At 36.3% G+C, this 23,790-nt stretch overlaps 2 protein-coding genes across 5 annotated transcripts in view; both read left to right on the top strand.

The window, feature by feature from the left end:
* The window catches only part of LATS1 (large tumor suppressor kinase 1), a 36,715-nt gene extending 22,021 nt beyond the window's left edge, over positions 1-14,694 (top strand). For 3 of the 4 annotated variants that reach the window (XM_031456528.2, XM_031456529.2, XM_064486584.1), the window contains 4 exons: positions 1,501-2,083; positions 4,525-4,707; positions 4,898-5,004; positions 10,854-14,694. In XM_031456528.2, coding sequence (XP_031312388.1) covers positions 1,501-2,083; positions 4,525-4,707; positions 4,898-5,004; positions 10,854-11,363 — 1,383 coding nt within the window. In that variant the 3' untranslated portion in view covers positions 11,364-14,694. The remainder of the gene's footprint in view (positions 1-1,500; positions 2,084-4,524; positions 4,708-4,897; positions 5,005-10,853) is intronic. The other variant, XM_064486585.1, reaches the window with a different exon arrangement.
* Positions 14,695-21,245: 6,551 nt separating this feature from the next.
* Positions 21,246-23,790, top strand: part of KATNA1 (katanin catalytic subunit A1) — a 30,235-nt gene continuing 27,690 nt past the window's right edge. The window contains exon 1 of the mRNA XM_010993989.3: positions 21,246-21,522. The gene's annotated coding sequence lies outside the window, so the exon portion shown is untranslated. The remainder of the gene's footprint in view (positions 21,523-23,790) is intronic.

A 23,790-nucleotide genomic window follows, 5' to 3' on the forward strand; every position in this document is an offset into this window, starting at 1 on the left:
GTATTAAATCAGACTCTACTGAAAGGAGATCAGAATAAGTAAACACTTCAGACTAGTATCTACTGTGATTCCATATAGATCTCCTCACTAGATACTATGGTGGTGCTATCATTATTGTTTTTATCATATGCTTGTAGTTCAAAGGTTTGACTCTGAATCTTGTATCTATTGCTTAAAATCCAAGAGGCTTAAATTTGATAAAACCTCCTCATGTAACTTGAGAGACCATTCTTTTAAAATCATTTTTCTAAATCTAATTTCACAGTATGGTTATTCCTGTTATAAACTGAATTTTGTTAGATTAGAAATACCATGATAACCTGTATGACTTATCCATATTTTTAGCTCTTAGGATTTCTTACTAAAGTCTCTCTGTATGTATTTTCTTAGTTTATTTTTCCTTTTTCCTCTTCACTTCCACTAATAGCTGATTTAAACTTTTATGGTGTTGGAAGCTTTGCTGACTTCTGTAGCCTCCATTACTGTGTAGGCAAGTAAGATTTTAAGAGAAACAGTTATTTACTAAGTCTGGCATGCCACCTCTCAAAAGATTTTGCATGTAAATGCGCATCCTAACATAAGCATGAAGTTGCTATATTTTAATTAGTCTTGCATTTCTAGAATTATACTCTCCTTTTCAAATCAGATTCTTTTTTTAAATTTAAACCCTTAATTAACTCTTTATTAACTAGTGAAAAATAAACTGCTCCTTCCTTCTAAATCCAGGTATTCCATGTCTACTTAGAAGTTGGTTTTTGTTTTTATCTGGTTTTGGTATCTTCATAAGTCACACTGACTATTCTTTGAAACGTTCCAAAATATCTAAAAGATTCCTTGTAATAAAACAAGTTGTCCCTTTTAAATAAGGTAGGACATACATACCCTTTGCATTTTGCGTTAGTGGTGGCTGTGAGTCTTACCCTTACTCTAGTGCTTTGGGAAAAATAAAAGACTATTAATGAATGGTTAGGTTAGAGAATACACTCTTTTATTCTTAATACATCAGGTTTTTTTTTATAATAAATGAAGCTGGAGTGGAAGAATTTCTTTTCATGAAGGATAAAGTGAAAGGAAGAATATTTGAGGCGTAGGCATTCCACAAAGAGAAGCATATAATGAAGGCAATCTAATTGTGTAGTTTGTGATGAATATGCATGGAGAGATAGATGAGGGTGCATGTTAACATGTTTGGTTACTGCACATTGGGAGCATTTTTTGAGTGCATTAGAAAGGAGTAGAAAGCTGACCATTGGTATCATCTTCTTGCTCTCCACAGCAGACTCTGCATATATACCTACCTTGTGTATCCTGTTAACTATCCCTTAAGCTGCACTTTTGATAATTAATTTTCTCTGAAATATATTCTAGATTTCTAACATGCTTTATTAAAAACTATTATGCATTTAACCTATAAATATATGCCTGAATTTCTTCTAAGTGATTTCTTAATATTCAGTATAGAAGATCATTCCTCATTTAATATTTAGTTTATTTGCCTAGGTTGGATTATCTCAAGATGCCCAAGATCAAATGAGAAAGATGCTTTGCCAAAAAGAGTCTAATTACATCCGTCTTAAGAGGGCTAAAATGGACAAGTCTATGTTTGTGAAGATAAAGACATTAGGAATAGGAGCATTTGGTGAAGTCTGTCTAGCAAGAAAAGTAGATACTAAGGCTTTGTATGCAACAAAAACTCTTCGAAAGAAAGATGTTCTGCTTCGAAATCAAGTTGCTCATGTTAAAGCTGAGAGAGACATTCTGGCCGAAGCTGACAATGAATGGGTAGTTCGTCTTTATTATTCATTCCAGGATAAGGACAATTTATACTTTGTAATGGACTATATTCCTGGGGGTGATATGATGAGCCTATTAATTAGGATGGGCATCTTCCCAGAAAATCTGGCACGATTCTACACAGCAGAACTTACCTGTGCAGTTGAAAGTGTTCATAAAATGGGTTTTATCCATAGAGATATTAAACCTGATAACATTTTGATTGATCGTGATGGTCATATTAAATTGACTGACTTCGGCCTCTGCACTGGCTTCAGATGGACACATGATTCTAAGTACTATCAGAGTGGTGAGTAAAATCATAAAATTTGTATGTGTTTATATGATTTATTAATGCAGTGAAATGTAAGATGGTATCACTGGATGGGAGTCAGAAGTCCTGGGACAAGTCTTGACTCCATTGGATAAATGTGGATGAATCCTTTAGACACTTAGACTTATAAAATGAAAGAGTGTGTTAAAATCAATTATTTCTAAATATCATTAACATTTTTGAGTTAACCTCTTTACATTTTGTTAATTTGAAATATGTCAGACAAATAACATTTTGAAAATAATTTGGAAATGAAGCCCCATGCTCACCATTCATCTTAAGAATTAGATTATCAGTCCTTTTTAAGAATTAGATTATCAGTCCTTTTGAAGTCCCAAAACAATCACTTCCTTTTCTTTCCTCCATAGAGGTAACCTTTATTTTAGAACTCTATAATCAAGTTCTTTACTTTTCTCTATACTTTTACCACATATGTTTATATCCCTAAACAATGTATTATTTCCTTTTGCCTACTCTTGAACCTTTATTTAAATGTAATCATTTTATATGTATTCTTATTTGAGATTCATCTATGTTACTGCATGTAACATTTATTTTCACAGCTATTTAGGACTGCATTGTATGAGAATTCACAACTTGTTTAAACACTTTACGTACATGATTCTGTTTAATCCTCACAGCGTCATTGTGAGGTAGAGTGAAGAAACTGAGGCTTAGAATAAGAAACTTGCCCAAGGTTAGACAGAAAATAAGTGTAAGGGCTAGGCTTTGAACCCGGGTTTATCTGCTTGCAGGGCCCGTGTTATTTCTATACCACACTGCCTCATCAAGGTCCCTCCAAGCACTAATGGAAGTATAGTTCAATGTAACATTTGTTAAATACTTATTACTGACTAGGTGCTTTATGTATATTCTAATTTAATGCTCATAGCAGTCCCCTGAAGCCTGCTGTGCTTCTGTGAACACAAGTAGATTGACATTAAGTGGATAGAACTGAGACATCTGAACCTACTTTAATGTTCAGTTTAATGTAATTTCACATCTCCCTAGATTCACTTGAATTACTTAGTGTTCTGAAAAGTACACTTCTTAGGCTCTACTCCAGTCTTCTGATTGAAAATCCCCACTCGAAGGTAGAAATTGTATTTCAATCAAACATCCCAGATGATGCTTACTTTTAGGTTAATTTCAGATATTTTTTTCCTAAGTGATTTCATCCAGTCATGGCTTTAATTACTGTTTCTACATCAATGACTTCCAAATCTCTCTCTTCAGAAATGGCCTCTTCCTTTCACAAGGATTCCTAATAGGCTTTTCAAACTTAACATTGCCAATAAACAACTTTTAGTTTCTCTCCCTCCATATTGTTTCCCCTCCAAATTACCCCATTTTAGTAAACTACCACCACCATCCACCTAGTTAACCTTGATTCTCTTTTCCCCATACCCTCCACATCTAATCCCCAGTAAGTCCTGCTTACTCCACCTCTGAATATATCCTGAATCTGTTTACTTTTTTCCATCTGCACTATTACCATCATAGTCCAAAGCTTAACTGTGAGCCTCTTACCTGGTCTCTTTTCACCCTTGTCCTCTCTGTAATCTATTCTTTACACAGCAGTTTTCTTTTTCAAACATAAATCAGACCTTGTCATTCACTTGCTTCAAACTCCCCACTATCTTCCCACTGTACTTGGAGTAAAAGGCAAACCATTTCTTTTGCTTGCAAAACCCGTGTGCACTGACTTCTGCTCCATTTCCTACCATTCTCCTCTTTACTAACAACACTGGTCTTCCCTCTTGTACTGTTGTGAGTATACAGAATGCCTTGCTCTAGCTTTCAAATGGTTGAGTTCCTCTTGTTTTTTAATTTTATTTTTTTAACAAATGTCATCTCAGTTGGTCTTCCCAAGCCACCTGAGCACATTTGCCTTATTACCCCATGTTGATTCTCTGTATGTGATACATCACTATGTTTCTTATTATATGCATTTGTGTGTTGTACTTCTCCCCTGCAGAGAAGCTGTCTGAGAGAATACTTTTTAAATATATGTTTTATTGAAGTATAGTCAGTTTACAAAAGAATACTGTGTTTATTATTGTCATTTGCTGAATGAATGAAATACAAATCTAATTTGTTTGAAACTTTGTCCAGAGTAGTACTGGGGAAAAGTCTGAATAACATTTTCAATCCTGTTTACTCATGACTTTTATTATCATTTAATATTGAGTAAATTACTGCATCTTAGGCTAATTTTTCTTAGTGTAGAACTTGTCCTATTGATATCTGAAGAGTGCAGGTCTAGTCATTAATAAATACCATCAGTGATTTGGCATACATTGTCTTAGCTTGTCAACAAGGGGAGAATGTTGTTAACTGTAAACCATGATGTCAAAAGATTAAACAGACTTTAGGTATACTCTTGTTCTTGTTTTGTTTTGTTTTTAACTATATAGGTGACCATCCACGGCAGGATAGCATGGATTTCAGTAATGAATGGGGTGACCCCTCTAACTGTCGATGTGGAGATAGACTGAAGCCACTGGAGCGGAGAGCTGCACGCCAGCACCAGCGATGTCTAGCACATTCTTTGGTTGGGACTCCCAATTATATTGCACCTGAAGTGTTGTTGCGAACAGGTAAAATGTTTATATCATAATCTCAATATTCCTTTGCACCAGCTCAAACTTACGTATGGCTTATTTTGGGGTTTTACAATAAAGTATTAGTTTTACAAAATAAATTGGTGACTTAGTATTAATTTTGATTGTATTAACTGAGCACTTTTAAGTGCTTATGAATAACCATCACTTTGGTATCTCATTTTAGGCCATTCACAGTTATGTGATTGGTGGAGTGTTGGTGTCATTCTTTTTGAAATGTTGGTGGGACAACCTCCTTTCTTGGCACAAACACCATTTGAAACACAAATGAAGGTAAGGTATAGAATCTATACCAACAGAATTGTTAGAAGTCCCTATACCATAGACCTTTATCAGTCCTTTACTTGGAGCATCATAATCTAGAATTAAAGAATGAACTTGTAAGGATCTAGGAACCCATTAAAATTCTATGCATGAACACTTATCTCCACTGTATCACTGTTATCATACTCTTATCTGTCCTCATTCATACACTACACTCATATTTCATTCTCACAGAAGTTTTTAGTAGTTTTTGAAGATTTATTCCAGTTTACTCTTTGTTTTTCTGCTAGCTACTGGCTTTGTTTCCTTCCATGCACATTCTAGCCCTAGACTACAAACAGAGGTCTATATCTCCACTTTAAATTATCTCTGCCACTTAAGTGAGAAGCTGCTCACAGTTTTGACCATAAACTGTCCCATTAAAAAACCCTTTAATGGTTCCCTTTTCTTTGGGTTAAAGTTCAAATTTGTCCTCTGTCCCTTTGTTCAGACCATCCCCTCTGTCTGGGATGTCCTTTCTCTGCCACCTTCCACAGCCATCCCCACCTTCTGGTTCACTCCTGATCATTTTTAATCACTCTCTGAGAAGCTCTTGAGATGTCATCTCTTCTGTGATGTTCTCCCCAAGTTATAACTTCTGTCTTTGCATTTGATATATTTAAAACCTCCTTTAGAATTTCTTTTAGTACGAGTCTACTTGTAATGCATTCCCTCAGGTTTGTGTCAGATTTGTTTGTTTGAAAGTGTCCTTATTTTGCCTTCATTTTAATATACATGTATATATATAAATTTATGCATATTTATAAATACATATATATTTGTATGGATGCTGTGTGTGTGTGAAAAATTGAATGCTTTTTCCCTAAGTTCAAGAACAAGGCAAGGATATTTGTCCTAACCAGTTCTTACTTGACATAGTTCTGGAAGTCTTAGCAAAGAAATAAAAGGCATACAGATTAGAAAACATTAAAACTTCCTTTATTCATAGATGACCTAAAATTTTCTATATAGAAAGTCCCAGGGAAAAACCCCACAGAACGAATAAATGGGGTTAGGAAAGTTGTAGGATATAAAGGTAATACATAAAAATCTATTGTATTTCTATAGTCAAGCAATGAACAACTGGAAACTGAAATTTTAAAACACTAGTCATTTACAGTAGTTTCCCTAAAATGAAATACTTAGGTATAATTCTATTGGGTATATTATTAGGTTATATTATACCTATAGTTCTATTAGGTATAAATATGATAGATAATGAACAAGATCTGAATGCTGAAAGCTACAAACTCTGATGAAAAAAATCATGGAAGATCTTAATAAGTGGAGGAACACACCATGTTGATGGATTGGAAGACTCAACATAGTCAAGCTATCAGTTCCTCCCAAAACTAACCTAAACTTAAATCCAATAAAACTTCCCAACAGGAATTTTTGTAGATATAGATGAGCCAATTCCAAAATTTATATGGGTGGACAAAGGAACTTCAATAATGAAAACAGTTTTTTTTTAAAGAAGGACAAAGAAGAAGCAACTACTTGATTTTAAGACTGACTATGAAGTTATAGATATCCAGACAGTATGATACTGGCAAGAGGATAAACACACAGATAATGGAACAAGATAGTAAATGGAGAAATAGGACCACAAAAATAAGGCCATTTGATCTTTGACATAGGTGCAAATAGAGAAACAACAGTATTACAACAAATGGTGATGGAAAAATTGGCCAGCCATAAACAAAAAATCAGACTTTACACAAAGATTAACTCAAAATGGGTCATAGATCTAGAGATAAAATATAAATCTCTATGGCCTGGTGTTAGGTGAAGGGTTCTTAGAAATGACATCAGAATCATGATCCATTAAAGAAAAAGTTGAGAAATTGTACTTCATCAAAATTAAGGACTTTCAGTCTGCCAAAGACACAGTCAAGACAATGAAAAGACAAGCTACACTTTGGGAGAAAATACTTGCAGATCACATACCCAACAAAAGGCTTATATCTAGACTATGTAAAAAGAACTCTCAAAACTCAAAGAAAAACAGCCTAAGCCAGTAACCTGATGGAGAGCTCCTTCAATGTCTGGCTCAAAAAAGAAGTATGCCTGTTGCTTTAAATATTCCTAAGAGGGTCAAAAGAAAGGCATGCCTCTGAGCTGGTCCCTTATGGAATCACCAAGACCAACCAAAATGCACAACCTCAGATTTTTAGGAGACAAGGTCCTTACTGCCCACCTTGGCACCATACAGCCATTTCAGGAAAATGGGCTGCCCTTTTCATAACCTCACTGGGGCTGAGGAATGGCAAACGGGAGTTGGTTCATGCACACTCTGTGTTATCAAATTTTAGCAGGCTTTCCCTTCATGAACACTCCCCTCTTTGCTGTGTCTGGTCAGGTTCCAGAGTTCCAAAATGGTTGATTATGATAATAGTTGAGTTTTTCCCCAGTTTTTGTTTTTTGTGGAGGGACTGACCACTGAAGCTTCCTCTTGTCCATTTTCCATGAGATCTCCCTTTACTGTATTTTTGGATTACTATCTCTTTATATAGTTTTGTTAGAGGTTGCTCTAGTGATTTACAAAATACATACTAAGTTTTCACTGTCTGTGTAGAATCAATAGCTTAGCACTGACAGTTCAGTATAGAACCTTACTACCATATACGTCCCTTTAGTCCCTGCCCTTTATGTTTTAGTTATCTATACATTGCATCTGCATATATTTAAAACGTCATCCAACAATGTTACAATTTTTGTTTTTAACCATTGACTTATTTTAAAGAACTAAAGATGAGAAGAATAGTCATTTATGTTTACTGAGATAGTTAGCATCTTCCTTGTATTTCTTACATTCTGATGTTTCAAGATTCCTTCTATATCATATCCCTTCTGTCTGAAGAACTTCCTTTAGCAAATATTTTAGAGCAGGTTTGCTGACAACAGATTCTTTTAGCTTTCCTTCATCTTGAGAATGTCTTTATTTAATCTTCCTTAGGATATCAGCTGGTAATAGAAGTCTGGGTTTCAGTTCTTGTTATCTGCTTCCTTGTAGCCCCCAAAGTTTCTGATGAGAAATCAACAATCATTGAAATTGTTGTTCCCTCAAGTAATACATCATTTTTCACTAGCTAATTTCAAGAAATTTTCTTTGTCTTTAGCTTTCAGTATTGTAATTATGATTGGTTTGGGCATGGATTTCTTAGCTCTTATCCTGTTTGGTGTCTCTGAGCATCTTGAATTTACAAGTTTGTCTTTCATCAAATTCGGGGAGTTTTCAGCGATCACTTTTTCAAATATGTTTTCTGCACCACGTAGTTTTTCCTTTTGGAACTCTAATGATACCAGCATCAAACCTTTTGATATAATCCCACAGGTTACTAAGGTTCTCATATTTTCAAACCTTTTTTTCAGCTTTTTTTTTTAAGTTTGCTAATTCTTTCCTCTGACATCTCCATTCTGCTCTTGAGTCCATCCATTGAGTTTTTATTTTGGTTACAGTATTTTTCGGTTAAAAATTTCCATTTGGTACCTCTTCATATTTTTAATTTCTTTGCTGAGACTTTCTTTCATTTCAAGAGTATTCATCCTTAGTTGGAACATTTTTATAATAGCTACTTTAAAATCTTTGTCAGATAATTCTGACATCCGTGTTATCTCAACACTGACATCTGTTGATTTTCTTTTCCTATGTGGGTTGAAATTTTCATGATTCTTTGTATGCCAAGTAGTTTTGGCTTGTATCCTAGACATTTAGAATATTATGTTATGAGACTCTGGGTCTTGTTTAAATCTTATGGGCAATGTTGATACTGTTTTGGCAGGCATTAAACCTCATTGAATTCAGGCCACAAGTTCCAACCAGCCTTTAGTGGCTTGTGATTTCAATGTAAGTTTCATCGTCAAAGCCTTTGCATTGCTAGACAGATCTCTCCCTGGTCTGTGGTCTCTTCTTAGTTCAGTTCTCAAAGTCTTTGATATGCTCTTTAGAATTAGATCCACACAGGTACAGTTTGGAGGTGAGCCCAGCAGTTTGTAAACAAGTTTTTGGTGTCAATTTGCCAACCTCCTCCTTCTTTGCCACATCCCAGGTACTTTCTGGTCCCTCAGACTCCCCTTTTCAGTTCTTGGACCAGAAAGTGAGGCTTTATTCACCCTACTCTGCCATACATGTCTCATGACTGGGCCTGTGTCCAGGACAGGGTGTGAGAGAACAGAAAGAGCAAAAAAGTGACAGAGATTCAGTCAATCTTCTTAGGATCATATGCTATATGATTTGATTTCCAGTTGGAGAGGAAAGGTCCCCTTTCAAAGTTTTCGATGGCCTTTACTGCACCTCTGTTGTGGCCAGGAAATTCCTTTCCCACTCCCTGAGCCTGAGCAAAGGGGCTTTTCCTGAAGCTCACTCTGTGCGAAACCTCTTCAGGGTTTGAGTTTCCTTGAGTCTAGGCCAGAGGATAGTAGAAGAAAAAAATGGTAAACTCACCACTGGTTGAATGGTATTTCAAATTCTTGTCTTTGTCCCCAGTCTCCCTGTTACTGTTCACTCTTCAGGATCCTCAGGTAGCTGCTCCCTGCATTCTTGTCCAGTTTGTATAGCTGCATTCAATAGGAGTATATCAATTACTCAGTACTGGAACTTCTGTCTCTGGCTGCTTTTAGGGTTAGTTTTCTCTTTAACTTTACTGTTCTGCAATTTCACCATGATGTGCCTATGTGTAGTTTTCTTTGTGTTTATCTTGATTGAGGTTCACAGTTTCTTGAATTATGGGTTGATGACATCCGTCAATTTTGGAAAGTTCCCTGTAATTTCCTCTTCAGAGATTTTTTCTGCTTCCTTCTGTCTTCTGGGACTCGAATTAGTATTCACATGTCTATGTGGTAAACATTGGATATTGTCATATATGTCTCTTATGCTTTATTCTTTTTTTATTCTATTTACTTTCTCTCTGTACTTCAGTTTACATTGATTTCTGTTGATCTATCTTTGAATTAACTGAATCTTTTTTTGCTATGCCTAGTCTTTTATTTTTACCTTTAACTGAAAAATCCTGAGTGTAACTTTGTTCAGCTGATTGTATATTTTCATTTCCCCTATCTGAAATAGATGTTGGAACCAGACATAAATAACTACTGTTGTATCATGATTTTTTTCCAAAAAGAATTCATAGAAGTATTTTATTATTAGTTGAAGCATCTCCTTTTTCTCAAAGACTTTAAGATGAAGAGATACTAGAGGAGAGGCTTTCATTTTCTCCCTAGTACACTAGCTGATAAGCACCTATATTAATAAAGAAGAATGAGGTTCATTTATTCATTTGTTTAACAAATATTTATGGACTACCTACCACCTTCCTTGTTTCCCTCTTGTCTTTCTTCCATCCCTCTTTCTAGCTTATTCAGAACAAGAATAAATATATATTGAATATCTATTATGTGCCAGGCAATTTGCCAAGCACTGGGAAATACAAAGACAAAACATGGTCTATAGCCTTATGGAATTTTATACTCTAGTAGGACACAGACATAAATAGGTACCACAGAGTATTAGAGATAATTATGATACAAGTAAATACATAGAACTGGGGAGGCACAGTAGAAAGTCATTTCTACCACAGGCAGAAGGGCTTAACAAGGGAGCTAAAACTTAGTGAGTCATGTCATATGAATATAAGTTGCCTGGAGAGGGGGAGATGGGAGGAAAGGCTATTTCCTACCAATGATTCATTATTAAAGGTAATTTATTTTTTTAAAAAACACAAATAGTCCAGTAAGACTTTTTCATATAAAACTTGGAGGAAATTTTTGTTTTTCTTACTTACCTCTTTCCCCCTAATTTTTAAAAATCTTCTTTCAAGGTTATCAACTGGCAAACATCTCTTCACATCCCACCACAAGCTAAATTGAGTCCTGAAGCCTCTGATCTTATTATTAAACTCTGCCGAGGACCAGAAGATCGCTTAGGCAAGAATGGTGCTGATGAAATAAAAGCTCATCCGTTTTTTAAAACAATTGACTTCTCCAGTGACCTAAGACAGCAGTCTGCTTCCTACATTCCTAAAATCACACACCCAACAGATACTTCAAATTTTGATCCTGTTGATCCTGATAAGTTATGGAGTGATGATAATGAAGAAGAAAACGTAAATGACACTCTCAATGGATGGTATAAAAATGGAAAGCACCCTGAACATGCTTTCTATGAATTTACCTTTCGGAGGTTTTTTGATGACAATGGCTACCCATATAATTATCCAAAGCCTCTTGAATATGAATATATTAATTCACAAGGCTCAGAGCAACAGTCAGATGAAGATGATCAGCACACAGGCTCAGAGACCAAAAATCGTGATCTAGTGTATGTCTAACACACTAGGAAATAATTGTAATGAGGATTTGCAAAAAGGCCTGAAACGCAGGGTTTTTTTAAGCTCTGAGAATAAAATTATGCAACTATGACAGAGCTATGTATGTGTGCTCTGTGTACAATATTTTATATTCCTAAATTATGGGGAATCTTTTTAAAATGTTAATTTATTCCAGCCTTTTTAATCAGTAATTTAGAAAAAAAAAACTGTTATAAAGAAAGTAAATTATGAACTGAATATTATAGTCAGTTCCTGGTACTTAAAGTACTTAAAATAAAAAATAGTGCTTTGTTTAAAAGGAAAAGCCTGGTATCTATTTGTACATATGCTAAATAATTTTAAAAGACAAAAATTTTTGAAAGACAGTTTTAGTTTTATCTTGCTTTAACCAAATATGAAATATACCCCACATTTACAGAGCTCCTTTTTTTTCTCCCCCATATCTTTGTTTTTGGTTAAAAAAAAAAAAAAAACTAGAAATTAAGCCATCATGGTGGTGAGTGTTCCTAGGCTGATGATATTCTGTGTAATTCACATTTTGGAACTAAGAAATACAAGATCGAAACAGCATGCTTGTAAGAAGGAAAAATAATGCAGTGTATCTATCTTTTTTTCCCCTCTGTAGAATATTTAATTTTTTTTAACATTTATATATCAAGAATTACTGGCTTTAAAAGAAGCAAAGCACTACTATTTTTCTTTCCATAATGGTATTTTTAATGCTGCTTTCAGTTTTAAAAGGGAACCAAGCTGTCATAAATTAAAATTTTCAATACTAAAAGCTAAGGTCTTTCATATTTTTACTTTGAAAAAATTTTTTTAAATTCCATATCTTAAACAGAGAGATTATTTTCAGTTTCATACAAAACTTTGATTAGAAATTATTTGTGGGTACTTACTAGAAAAGTACTGTTTCCATATAGTGACAGTTTGGATTATGTCATCAGTAATGTTACAGGTTTTCTCTTTCAAGACAGTGCTGCATACATGGATTGCTACTGGCAAAGGAAAATCTGGCTATTTGGCAATACATTACCTATGGGCAGATTAATTTGTGAAAAAAATATTTAACTATAAATTAATGTGGCCATTAGTAATTATGAAAAATTACATAGTGGTCTTAGTAGGAAATTCAAATCCTCCTAACTTATTTAAGGTTAAATAATGTTTTTCAGCATTCCTATTATATATAATACTTAGTTTTAAGAGTGACTTGTGGTTTCATACCAAAATACATTCAGATTATCTTTTGGGAAGGGGAAGAGGGCTCTATTCTGACATTAGTAAAATTTGTATTTTATTCTTTAAGTTCCATTGATTGGGAATTGTTTTGGGTAGGAAGCATAATTTTAGTGATTTTCAAACTTTTAGCTTTCCTCATATAAAAGCTAATGGAAACATATATGTAAGTAAAATTAAAGGCAAACCTTTTCCAGTTGGGGAGGGCAAAGAAAATTTTTTAGCTCACACTTTCTACTTTTCTGTAGGTTGCCTTCTCAGAGCTCAGCTTGTAAACCACTGCATAACTCACTCTAATGGTGGGTCTTTGGGAGTCATTGGTCCTTTAGAGAATCTGATGAAAGCTGTGGGCTCTCTTCTGGAAGAATGCACATCAGCACATACACAAAATGTTGCATGTAGTTTAGGGATTTTGGACATGTTGAAACCTGTCACAAACTCTTGGTTAAGGACCTCTGTCCCATAAGAACACTGATACATTAAATTAGGAATTTTGCTTTGAATTTACTGATTAGTACTCAAATAGCACATCTCATATAAACACTGATAACTTGTGATGGGAAAGGTCTGTACCGTGTGATAAGATACCCCTATGAATCCCTCTCTTGCTGGTACAACACAAACACATTTTAAACACTCTTTTGAGGGCACTGAAATATATGTTTGTCTTATTACAGGCTTGATATAGAAATATTTCTGAAGGACTTCTACTCAGAGAATTGTAAGAAAATGCACTATATAAGATGGCAGTCTTCACTTCGTGGAACATTTGATTAGTCCTGTAAAATTCTTTGCAAAGAAAATTAGTTCAAGAACTTTTAGCTCAGTACTCAAATTTTTAAGTTATCCCTCTCCTTCAGGCTTTCTCAGTCAGATTTATTTAAATTTCCATTTAGTTGTTTTACTCTGGACTATGGTGCAATACAGTACAAAACCAACTTTGTTACATTTACGTTGTAGGAAAACTAAGGTACTGTCTTTTCCCCTTCCCTCCCCAAAGTCTGTGCTGCCCTTATTCCTCAAAAGTAACACACTACAAATATTGTATTCTTTTAAATTTCCTCTGATGGTATAAGCTTTTGGCATTTATCTGAAGCAGTGTACAAGCCTTTAGTATCTGCATTTTTAATAGTTTGGATAAACTTCATTAGCTATCTTATTCCCAGACTATATCCAATTCTTCCAGCATAGAATCTGGTGCTTCCTAACCAAAAAGATGAGAACAGCATCAAAAATCTATATGCTCTCAACTGAAACGGAGTGAAAACATTGGTTACTCATATTTTTTTTTAAAATAATTTTCCCATTCATTAAAAAACTTGCTGTCTTTCTTATACTTACCCCTTTTTATGCATATCAATAGTATTTATGAAATGTGTTCTATAATTATGTAATAATGGTAGATACAGTTATGTATTGTCCAGTGACGTCCTAAGGCAGGCCCTATTGCTGTATCTTTTCTACCTTATTTGTAATAGAAACTATAGAATGTATGACTAAGAAGTCACTTTGAGATTGACTTTTTTAAAAAGTTATTACCTTCTGCTGTTGGAAAGTGCAAAACTGTGAGTGGAAATGTTTTATTCTGACTTAATAATATGTTGAAATTAGAGAATACAGTGGGAGGATTTTTTAGATATTGCTGCTGCTCTTACCTAAGGTACTTTAGAAATTTTTCTTTAATAAACAAAAATCCCTTTGGTATTTAAAATGAAACATTTAACTTGTTTGTTTTAAACTAAAACAAAAAGTAATTTGGGTCAACATATCAGTATATTTGTAAAGCGCCTTAATATATCCCTTCGTGAAGGCACTATACCACAGTTTACTTTTATATTGTATTGTGTATATAAGTATTTTGTATTAAAATTGAATCAATACAACACTACAGTTTTATAAAATAATGCTTTGTTAGGAAAAGAAATTACAGCTTTGCAGTATAACTAAATTGTTTTGCATACTTCTGAATGTAGTAGATACGAATAATCAGCCTGTGTTTTTAATGAATCTATTTGTATTTCCCCAATCATTTTCTCTAGTGTAACATTTGCTGGGATTATAATAAAAAAAAGGCAAAATTGAAATCTTGAAATTATGTGTGGAAAGCTGACTTTAAAGCTGCTTAGTTATGTTGATTTTTTAATTCAAAAATTTATTTTAATCTTTTTATTCTCAGAAAATTTACGATTAAAAACTTGATGCTTAGAATTAAAATATATATAGCTAATGATAACAACACCTACTTACAGTAAACTGAATAGAGTTAGTGTAACCCAGTAAAATGTTTCCTTTTGTCCAACATAAGTACAATAAATATTTCATGTTAAAGGCTCCCTTTAGATCAGCACAGATTTAAACCTTTTTAATTATTAAACTTTGATTTGTATTATTTGAATCCAGTTTATAACTTTTAAAATGTGTAGTGGCTAATCTGTTTTCCTTTATTTATAATCTTTTACTTTATCACATGAACTGCCTACCAAATAAAGTACATATGTTGATGTTATATCTTAAATCAACTTTACATAGATTAACAGATATTTAGGTTTTTTTCCCCCTTTTTCAAGTGTCACCATAACCCTTAGGTCTCCTCTTACCCTTTTGTTTGCACTCACTTGTAAAATCATATTTGGTCTACGTGATGCTGTTGTACAGCTGATGCAAAGTGCATTAGGCTTATGATTCATTTTACTACAATTCATAAAAAACTCCAATTAATATATTTGTTTATTCTTTTATTTAGCTGGCATATTTTTGGTAGGTGGGAGGTGACAAGGACTTCATGCAATCCAATTTCCTTTTTAATTCTATAGTTCTGATTATATGTTTCCAGAGAAAATGTCTCATAGAGTGTCTTTTGCCTTCATATGTCATCATCCTCTTGGCCAAGTTGCTGTGGTTTCAGCAGGGCTGCACTGTAATTTCACTTCTTTCTTTGTCCAAGCTACTTTCCCCTGGCTTCCACAGCATCTTCTTGTAGAAGACTGAGCAGTGAACATACACTGCTGGTCTTGGAGAGCCTCCCGGAGAGGTGGGGGGCCACTGTGGCTCACCCTGGGGACACAGACGCTGGCAGCAGCTGATCCTGGGAGCTGACGCATGGATGCTGGTGCTGGTAGGCACCTCCCTTTGGCTCATTAGCTCCTCATTTTACTACATTTTGGATCCATGTTTGGCATGCTTAAAATTGTGACTACACCTTGTTATGCCAAAGGAAAATACGCAGAAAATATATCTGCTTACGTGTTTGAAGGGTACAGGGAAGATGTCAAGTTTATGTTTGAAATACAGGCAGTTACTGTCCTCCCTAGTACCTAATCTTTCCTTCTTCCTTCCGTAGAGTCACCGACAGATCCTGACCTTTTTGCTGGATTCAGAATCTGGGTGGGAGCTGATTCTCCTAGAGAAGGGTTAAATTCGTTCTGTGATGGAAAAGATTCTTATGAGTACCCAGCTCCCGGAGGGGTTGACTGATGACACAGGCTGCTCTTGTTTTCCAGCTTCCCTTCCCTCAGTTTTCCTTTTGTTAATAGAACCCCTATCGCTGTTCATGTTTCAACTGTCCCACAAGAGCCCATGTTTCTTACATTGCCTTGTAATTAGTTGTGGCCACATGACTAGGTTTTGGCCACTGGGATATGAGTAGACATGATATATGCAAATTCTGCTTCATACACTTAAAGTTGATATTGTGATACTGCTTGCTGTCCACGTGCTCTTCCCCTCTTCCCACAGGATGGAACATGGACAGAGTCATGCCTTTACGTTGACCATGAAAACTAGGAAAACACCCTAGTGATGATGGATTAACAAGTAATAAAGCCTAGTTATGAAAGATTGTGAAGCAGGGCTGTCTGTCCAGCCTGCTCTGATCAAGTGCAAAATATTAGAGAAGAGGGAAAAAAGGTATATACATATATTATATATACATTATATATATATACACATTATATATATATATAATTTGTTACTGTTGCTGAACTTGTACCCTAATACAGTGTATAATTTGTGTTAATGTATAATCTGATTTGCAAAACAATTTAAGAAGGTCATTTTTTTACCTTAACCATCTCCCATGCAATCAATATGGAATTCAGTTATTTACCTAGTACATTTTTCTCTAATTCATCATCTTCATCCCCATTGTTTGGTTAAACTAATTTGGTTAAGGCCTTCATCAAATCTTGCCTGAATCATTGTAATAATTTTCTAACAAGTCTTTGATGTCATTCTAGTCCTTCAAGTTTATTATCCAACCTGTCAACCAAATGACCTACTTGAAAGATAATTCTAGATTCTGCTTCTAGTATGACCAAGTTAGCTCCTGACGGATTGACTTTATCACATATAACTACAAACTCTGGAAAATAATAAAACAACTACCTAAAGATACTCAAAAATATAAAAAGTTTTAAAAAAAAGATACTCAAGTGGAACCAAGAGCAGGCAGATTCTGGGTGGAAATCAACGCTTGGAAGAGAGGAATGGCACTAGATAAATGTCTCGTTTTCATGATACCTTGTCTGAGCAGGGCCCAAATCTAGCTGACTCATGAACCACATATGTGTGGGGAGGAATCCAAGCATCCAATCGAAGAATCGAAGAACTAAACTGACATTTGAGATGCTGCTCAGAAGAAAGCGAATCAAACCAAGTTAATTGCCTGCTTAACAAAACAAAACACCTCCAGAGGCGTATCACAGAATCCGAAGCGTAACATAATCCAGTATCCAGGATACACTCCAAATTTACCTGACATAACAAAGATAGGACCTAGTCTCAAGAGAAAACGCAATCAGTGGCTGTCAACCCCGAGATTCTATTTCCAACATCTGGAATTGGTAGACAAAGATACTACAATGGCTCTTATAACTATGAGCGATGATGTAAAGAAAAATATTCTCATAAATGTGAAGACAGGGAATCCCAACAAGAAAAAAGAAGTTATAAGAAATTACCAAAAGCAAATTTTCCTTGATTGAAGACAGTTTAAACTGGCAGATTATGAGAAAGCTCATGAGAGACCCAATAAATTACATTATATAACTGCTTATATAATAAAAGTTTCTCTGGAAGGTAGTTAATGAATTTGATGTTATTGTCTCTGGGGATGGGACTGGATTTTTAAGGTAGCAAGAATAGTAGAAAGGCTTCCTCACTATATAAACTTTTATATCATTTGAATTTTGAACCATGGAAATGCATTGCTTATCCAAATACATAAAATGGAAATTTAAAAAAATCTTTTAAGTTCAAGTGGAGGAACTGGGCTTAGACAAAGAAGGACACACTTTCATTGAGATAGGAGGCAAAAACCAAAGGGCACGTGTGAATTAGAGACGTTTGTAAATTGGAGGTCAGAGTATTGGGTTTAGGTTACGCTGTGTATGAAAAACCCAGAACAACCATTACTTAGACATATAGTATGTAGAGCTGGCAGTCCACACCTGGGATAGCAGCTCCACAGCGTCAGCCCACACTTCATCTGTTCAGTTCTGCTACCCTCATCATATAGCTTATATCCTAAAGGTCATTTATGGTCAGCAGTTGGCTGCTTATACTCTGTCCATCTTGTCTCTGTTCTAACCTGGTGAGAAGGGGGTGGTGTGGGTGGAAGGGGGATTTTCAGGGCCTCTCCCTTTAAGGTACCTTCCTAAAAGTTCTATACAACACTTCTACTGGCCAGAAGATAGATCCACGGCCACGCCTAGTTGCATGAGAGTCTGAAAAATGTAGTCCTTATTCCAGGTAGCTCAATTTCATCAAGCTAGGTTCTGTTACTGAGGAAAAGGAGTATTCGGCAGGCAGATGGCAGTTTTGCCTCAGGGATCAAGTTGAGGGAACTGTAATCTGATAGCTTCTGTTTTTCTCTGAAGATGAAGACATGGTGATTTACTGAAAGGGCAGAAAGGGCTATGTGCCTGACCTGTAGACAGTGATGAAAGTTTGAAATAACTAACGGGAAAAGTGAGAAGAGAGATAACTGAGGTGGGACATGCAGAAACATATATTTCAGGTGGATTATAAGTCATGTAATTGCGCATCGGTCTTCAAGGTGGTATGTTTTTTCTTTTTTTCCTATGGCATTTAGCAATCTGGGAGTAGCAGGTCTGTGATGGAAGCTATTATTCAGGAATAATGTGTATAAGGCTAGTGAACAGCACTGGGGAATCTTTCCCATTTTGCTACTGCAAATACTGTGACATAATCTAAAAAGTCAGCAGATTCTTAATCATGGTTACAATTTCCTCATCTTATACATACGCTATACCCCAAGAGATAGCTCAGATTTTTGAAATAGGTAGAGGAGGACTAGCAGATGCAATAAGGGGACCAGGTGAGTGAAACTGGTCCTGAAAGTCCTTTTAGATTTCATCAATGAAAAGTGTCATAAGTGCCTCCAAATTCTTTTTTAATGACTTTATTTATTCTACGAATATCTAATGCCTACAATATGACAGACATTGCTCTACTCAAATGGAGGAAGTTTCTACGTGTAAGATTATCTACTGGGGCAAGAAAGAAAACAAATGCATAATGTCAACAAGAAGTCTTCATGGTATTCCCTTCTGTGTAATTCCAGAGGTCCAACACCTCTTGCAACAGTCTCCCCCTGTTCTCTGCCTCTTCCAAACCTTCCTACTCACAGCTGCCAAATTAATCTTCCCATTTCCTGTATACATTTTTGCCTTCATGTGTACATGGTTTAATGGCCCCTTTGTGCCTGCTGAACAAAAACTGGTACCTATCTTTTTACCTACTTTTCCATAACTTTCCTTCATGCGTCCTATGATCCTGCCAAATGAATCCCACTATTCACCAGGAAGAAATAACCTCCAATTTTCTGAGTCTCAGTTTCGACACAATCATGTTATAAGGATGGTTGTAGAAGCCACACTGTAAAGGAAGAAATGTCTAGTGTAGAGGTTATGAGGGCAGTACACAAATATTCTGTTTCTCCTTCAGGGCACGCTGTAGAGTTCAACATCCCATCCCTTTGAATTCAGTCTTGGCCACATGACTTGCTCTGGCCAATGAAATGTGGAATGAAATGTGAAATGAAATGTGGGCAGAAGTGGACTGTATCAAATCCAGGCCGAAGTTATTCAAGTTATCTCATTTTTTTCCCTCCTACTGTCAAGGGTCCCAGTGCCTACAGCCACTCTACCATGAACACACAGAGTAAATGAGAAGAAAAAAATTCCTGTTGTTTGAAACCTCTTTGATTCAGAAGTCACTACAACATAGCCTTCCTGGACTAGTACAACTAATGAAGACACAGAAGTAGTAAATGTAAGCCACTCTTTGGTGGTTGCTTTTTACTTTAAAAATTAACTTCATTGAGGTATAAATTATGTACAATAAAATGCATCCATGTTATGTGTATTGTTCAATGAGTTTTAATAAACATATACACCTATATAATGACTACTCTAATTGAGATATAGAACATTTCCATCACCTCGAAACATTTCCTCCTGCCTTTTTGTAGTCTAATCCTTTCCATTTCTCCCACTCCCCAATTCAGTCTCAAGCAAACACTGACCAGTTTTCTGTTACTATAGATTAGTGTTGTCTGTTCTAGAATTTCATATAAATGGAATCCTACAATATGTATTCATTTTGTGCCATTTAAACTATAAATTGCCTTTATAGTTCAACATAACTCTTCACTCGTATTACAAAAAAAGGTTGTTAAGCCTGACTAGGGTAATTAATCTGTACTTCCCTGAATTGACTTTTTACCTTAAGAAGATACACTAATTATAGTTTCCTGTGGTCCATTACAATAGAGTTCATATCCACCATAGCAAAACTAATATTTTATACTTAGCTGAGAATTTTACAAGGCTTTTAACTCCAGGAAACATTCTACTTTGTTGACTACTGCATACTCAGTGCCTACAACGTTGTTTGGCACGCAGCAGTTGCTCAATAAATATTTGTGGACTGAAAGGATGTGTTTCTCTTGAATTGCCTTTATATAAGTCCGTGTTAAATTAATGGGATGCTTTAAATTTAGAATTTTAATTGCCGCTCACTCCTAGAGGAAAACGTGTCTTAAGTGCCTCTATTCCACCTTAGGTGGAGGCAGGGGATGGATGTTGAGACTGGACGACGCATGGCCAATAGTATCGTTGAGTATGTACGTACCTGTACATCGTGGAACATCATAATTTTATGTGTTGTCTGGTTGTTTTAAAATGTTGATCAAAAAAATCAAGAAAATAAAATTCCACCAGTAGCGTGTCCGAAATCTTTGTTTACTCACTCCCTGTTTTATTCATGTTATGCCTTGACAAGCGCCTCAGCCAAATTCTAAGTATCTGGTTCTAAAACAGGATTTGTTATAAACGAATTGTTTGACTCTTGACACTTACCTGTAAAACAGACACTCTGACCCCCTCACCTCTGAGGAATATGATGAAAATCAAACGGGAGGAAAAGTGAGCAAGCACTTCGAAAAAGATTTTGAGGAACGCGAGGTGCCTGTACTAGCTTGCGTCCCTACCCCTCCCATTCTGTCCCGCCCGCTGGCAGGCGGTGGCACGGGACTACACAGGCGCGCCCCCGCTAGCCCCGCCCCATCGCCGCCGGCCCCGCCCAGCGGGTGCTCGGCGCGCGCACGCCGCCCGGCGTCCTCGTTCCCGGGGCGTCGCCCCGCGTGCGCCCGAGTCACCGCGGCCGGTCCCGGCACCGGAAGTGACCCTGGCGGGTTTGCCTTCAAATTCTTGGCGAGCTGAAGCATCGTCGGGGGCTGGTGACGGTTGGACCTGGCAGTGCTGGATCCGTGAGCACAGAGCAGGGTGGTTGGGGCCGGACAGGGCCGGACCCCACTCCCTCGCTGCCCGGATCCCCGCTTGGCCCTTCGTCTCCGCCTGGCGCTGGGCAGTTTCCCGAGGAGCCTCAGACGCCGCAGGTGAGTGCTCTCTCTCCCGGTGTTCTGGGGACCCCCGACCCCCATGGCCGGGTCGGCTAGGGACTCGGGAGCCTGGGATGCGAGCCCGCTGCGCAGCCGGCTGTGAACCTGCCGGTGCCTGCGCTGAGGTCTTAGGTCTTGCTGTTGTCGCTGATACCTGTGGCTCGTGACGGTCCCCCTCCCTGAGGAATCCTGTCTAGACGGTAACTTTTGGGGACCCCTGCAGATCCCACTCTAGGCCAGTGTCATTAGAGAAGTCTCCGGCCTAGAGAACTTGGTTTTTTTGCTGAACTTTTTTGATCGGCCGTCTCCCCGAATTCGTCCACGCCCCCGCCCGAAACTCTTCCCTGAAAAACCCCAGAAGCCTCTATTTGGGGAATGCAGCTTCCTTTCTTACATTTTGTTAGGTGGGTGTGATATTGGTGAGGATGTTATTTCTTAGTTTATTCTGGAGCTGGGGGTCCCCTGGAAGACTTATGGCCCTTTTTGTTTAGAGTTGGTACCTTTTAAAAACTTTGTTTCATACAGTGTATTATACGGTGATGAAGTTAGAGATGAACGTGGATCCTTAATGCCTTGCAGTGGGTAGTCTCAAACCCTTATTTAATCAAAAATAAATTTCTGTTAACAGCGAAGTGCTATTTTTATATCAGTTACTAACTTGAAGCAGCATATTGTTGAACCCTTGTCTCTCTCTTTTTTTTTTGCACTCTTCTTCCCTGAGAGCACTCATTTGTCTTCCTCTTTGAAATCAGACCTTTAGTTACTGTTGAGAACATTCCTAATGTTTTAGAGGGTGTGCGATAGATCTTTGCCGCATAGTCACAATGATAGAACACCAAGGGGTCAAGAAAGATTCTTGTAATTGTTCATACAGGCCTAACTATCTCAGTGTGCAGCCCTATTTTATTTTTCAAAGGAGATGTTCTCTGTAATCAGTGAGTTCTCAAACAAAGAAATAGTGGCAAAAGTCTTTGTCTTGTATTAATACTAACTTGTGGGCTGTCTCATGCCTTTAAAAAAGGGGGCAGTGCCAATCAACTTTCCAACATTCCTAGACTATGAAAAGCTATATAAAGCTCCTTTATGGCATTGATTATTCATGAAGCTTTTACATTTTATATATTCGGTACTAGGCTACAACAGATTCTGCATTTTATTTTGAAACCGTTATCAATGCTTGACAAATACTAAGGATTAGATAATCTTGTAGAATTTACTGTATTAACAACAATGTTGAATTTCTATTTACAGCAATGGTTTGTGGTTTTGTTTTGTTTTTAGCTACTTGACTGGTTAAAAAGATAGTGTCAAATCAGTATGATCAGTAGTGATAACATGCTAAATAGATTTTGCTTGTAGTGTTAATTGATAATGGCTTGAATATGGCTTTTAAAGTTACATTTTAATTGTTACATTCACTGATTTATTTTTGTTTTATTCAGGGTAAACTGAAAGAAAGTTTACCAAATACATATATTTGTTTTTGTTTTCTTGAGCAGATTTCTTTTTGGTGCTCTTTTTGTAGTGATAACTTTCTCGTGCTTCTTGAGTATTTATCATATGATGGTTATGAAGGTAAGAAGAATGTATGCCATGCTATAATTGGTCATGGGTCACTTATTTATTGTATTTATTCGTAATCATCAGTGACTGACTGTAAATTAGCATGGTAGTTGCTTTCATATCCTAGAGATGAACATTCTGAAAATTGCTTAACAGTATATTGTCACTTGTAAAGTTATACACACTTGGCTTACTGAAATTCCTTCAGGAAAATGCATGATTGAAGTTCATCTGTTTTTGTTTAGGACATTAGTTTTGCAGATAAATATTTTTAACATTGATGCTGATTTTTTAGCCTTGCTTAACGCTGTGTGCTTGTTTCCTCCTACTAAGCAAAGAAAAAAACACCTAGAATAAATGAAATGATACCCTTCCACCAAACTTCAAGATTTTATGTTTGTCTTCAGTACAATTCCTTGCACCTCAGTATGTATACAATATTTTTTAATGAATGATAATACTGTGCACATTACAGTAAAAACTGCGATAAAAGTGGAACCCAGTCTAAAGTTCCTTAAAAATTAAGTGAGTATGGCATCCTTTTCGATGTGGAATAGGAAAGCCCCTGTATTTGTCTTAGGGGAGAGAATAGGCATCTGAGAACTCAAATATTTGAATCTGTAGCCTGTTCTTTTTCATTCTCTTTGATCACTTCTTTTCCCTCATCCTGGAGGAGAAAAAGACAATTTAAGTGTCTTTGTG

This window comes from Camelus dromedarius, chromosome 6 (assembly GCF_036321535.1).
Source record: "Camelus dromedarius isolate mCamDro1 chromosome 6, mCamDro1.pat, whole genome shotgun sequence".
NCBI classification, from domain to species: domain Eukaryota; kingdom Metazoa; phylum Chordata; class Mammalia; order Artiodactyla; family Camelidae; genus Camelus; species Camelus dromedarius.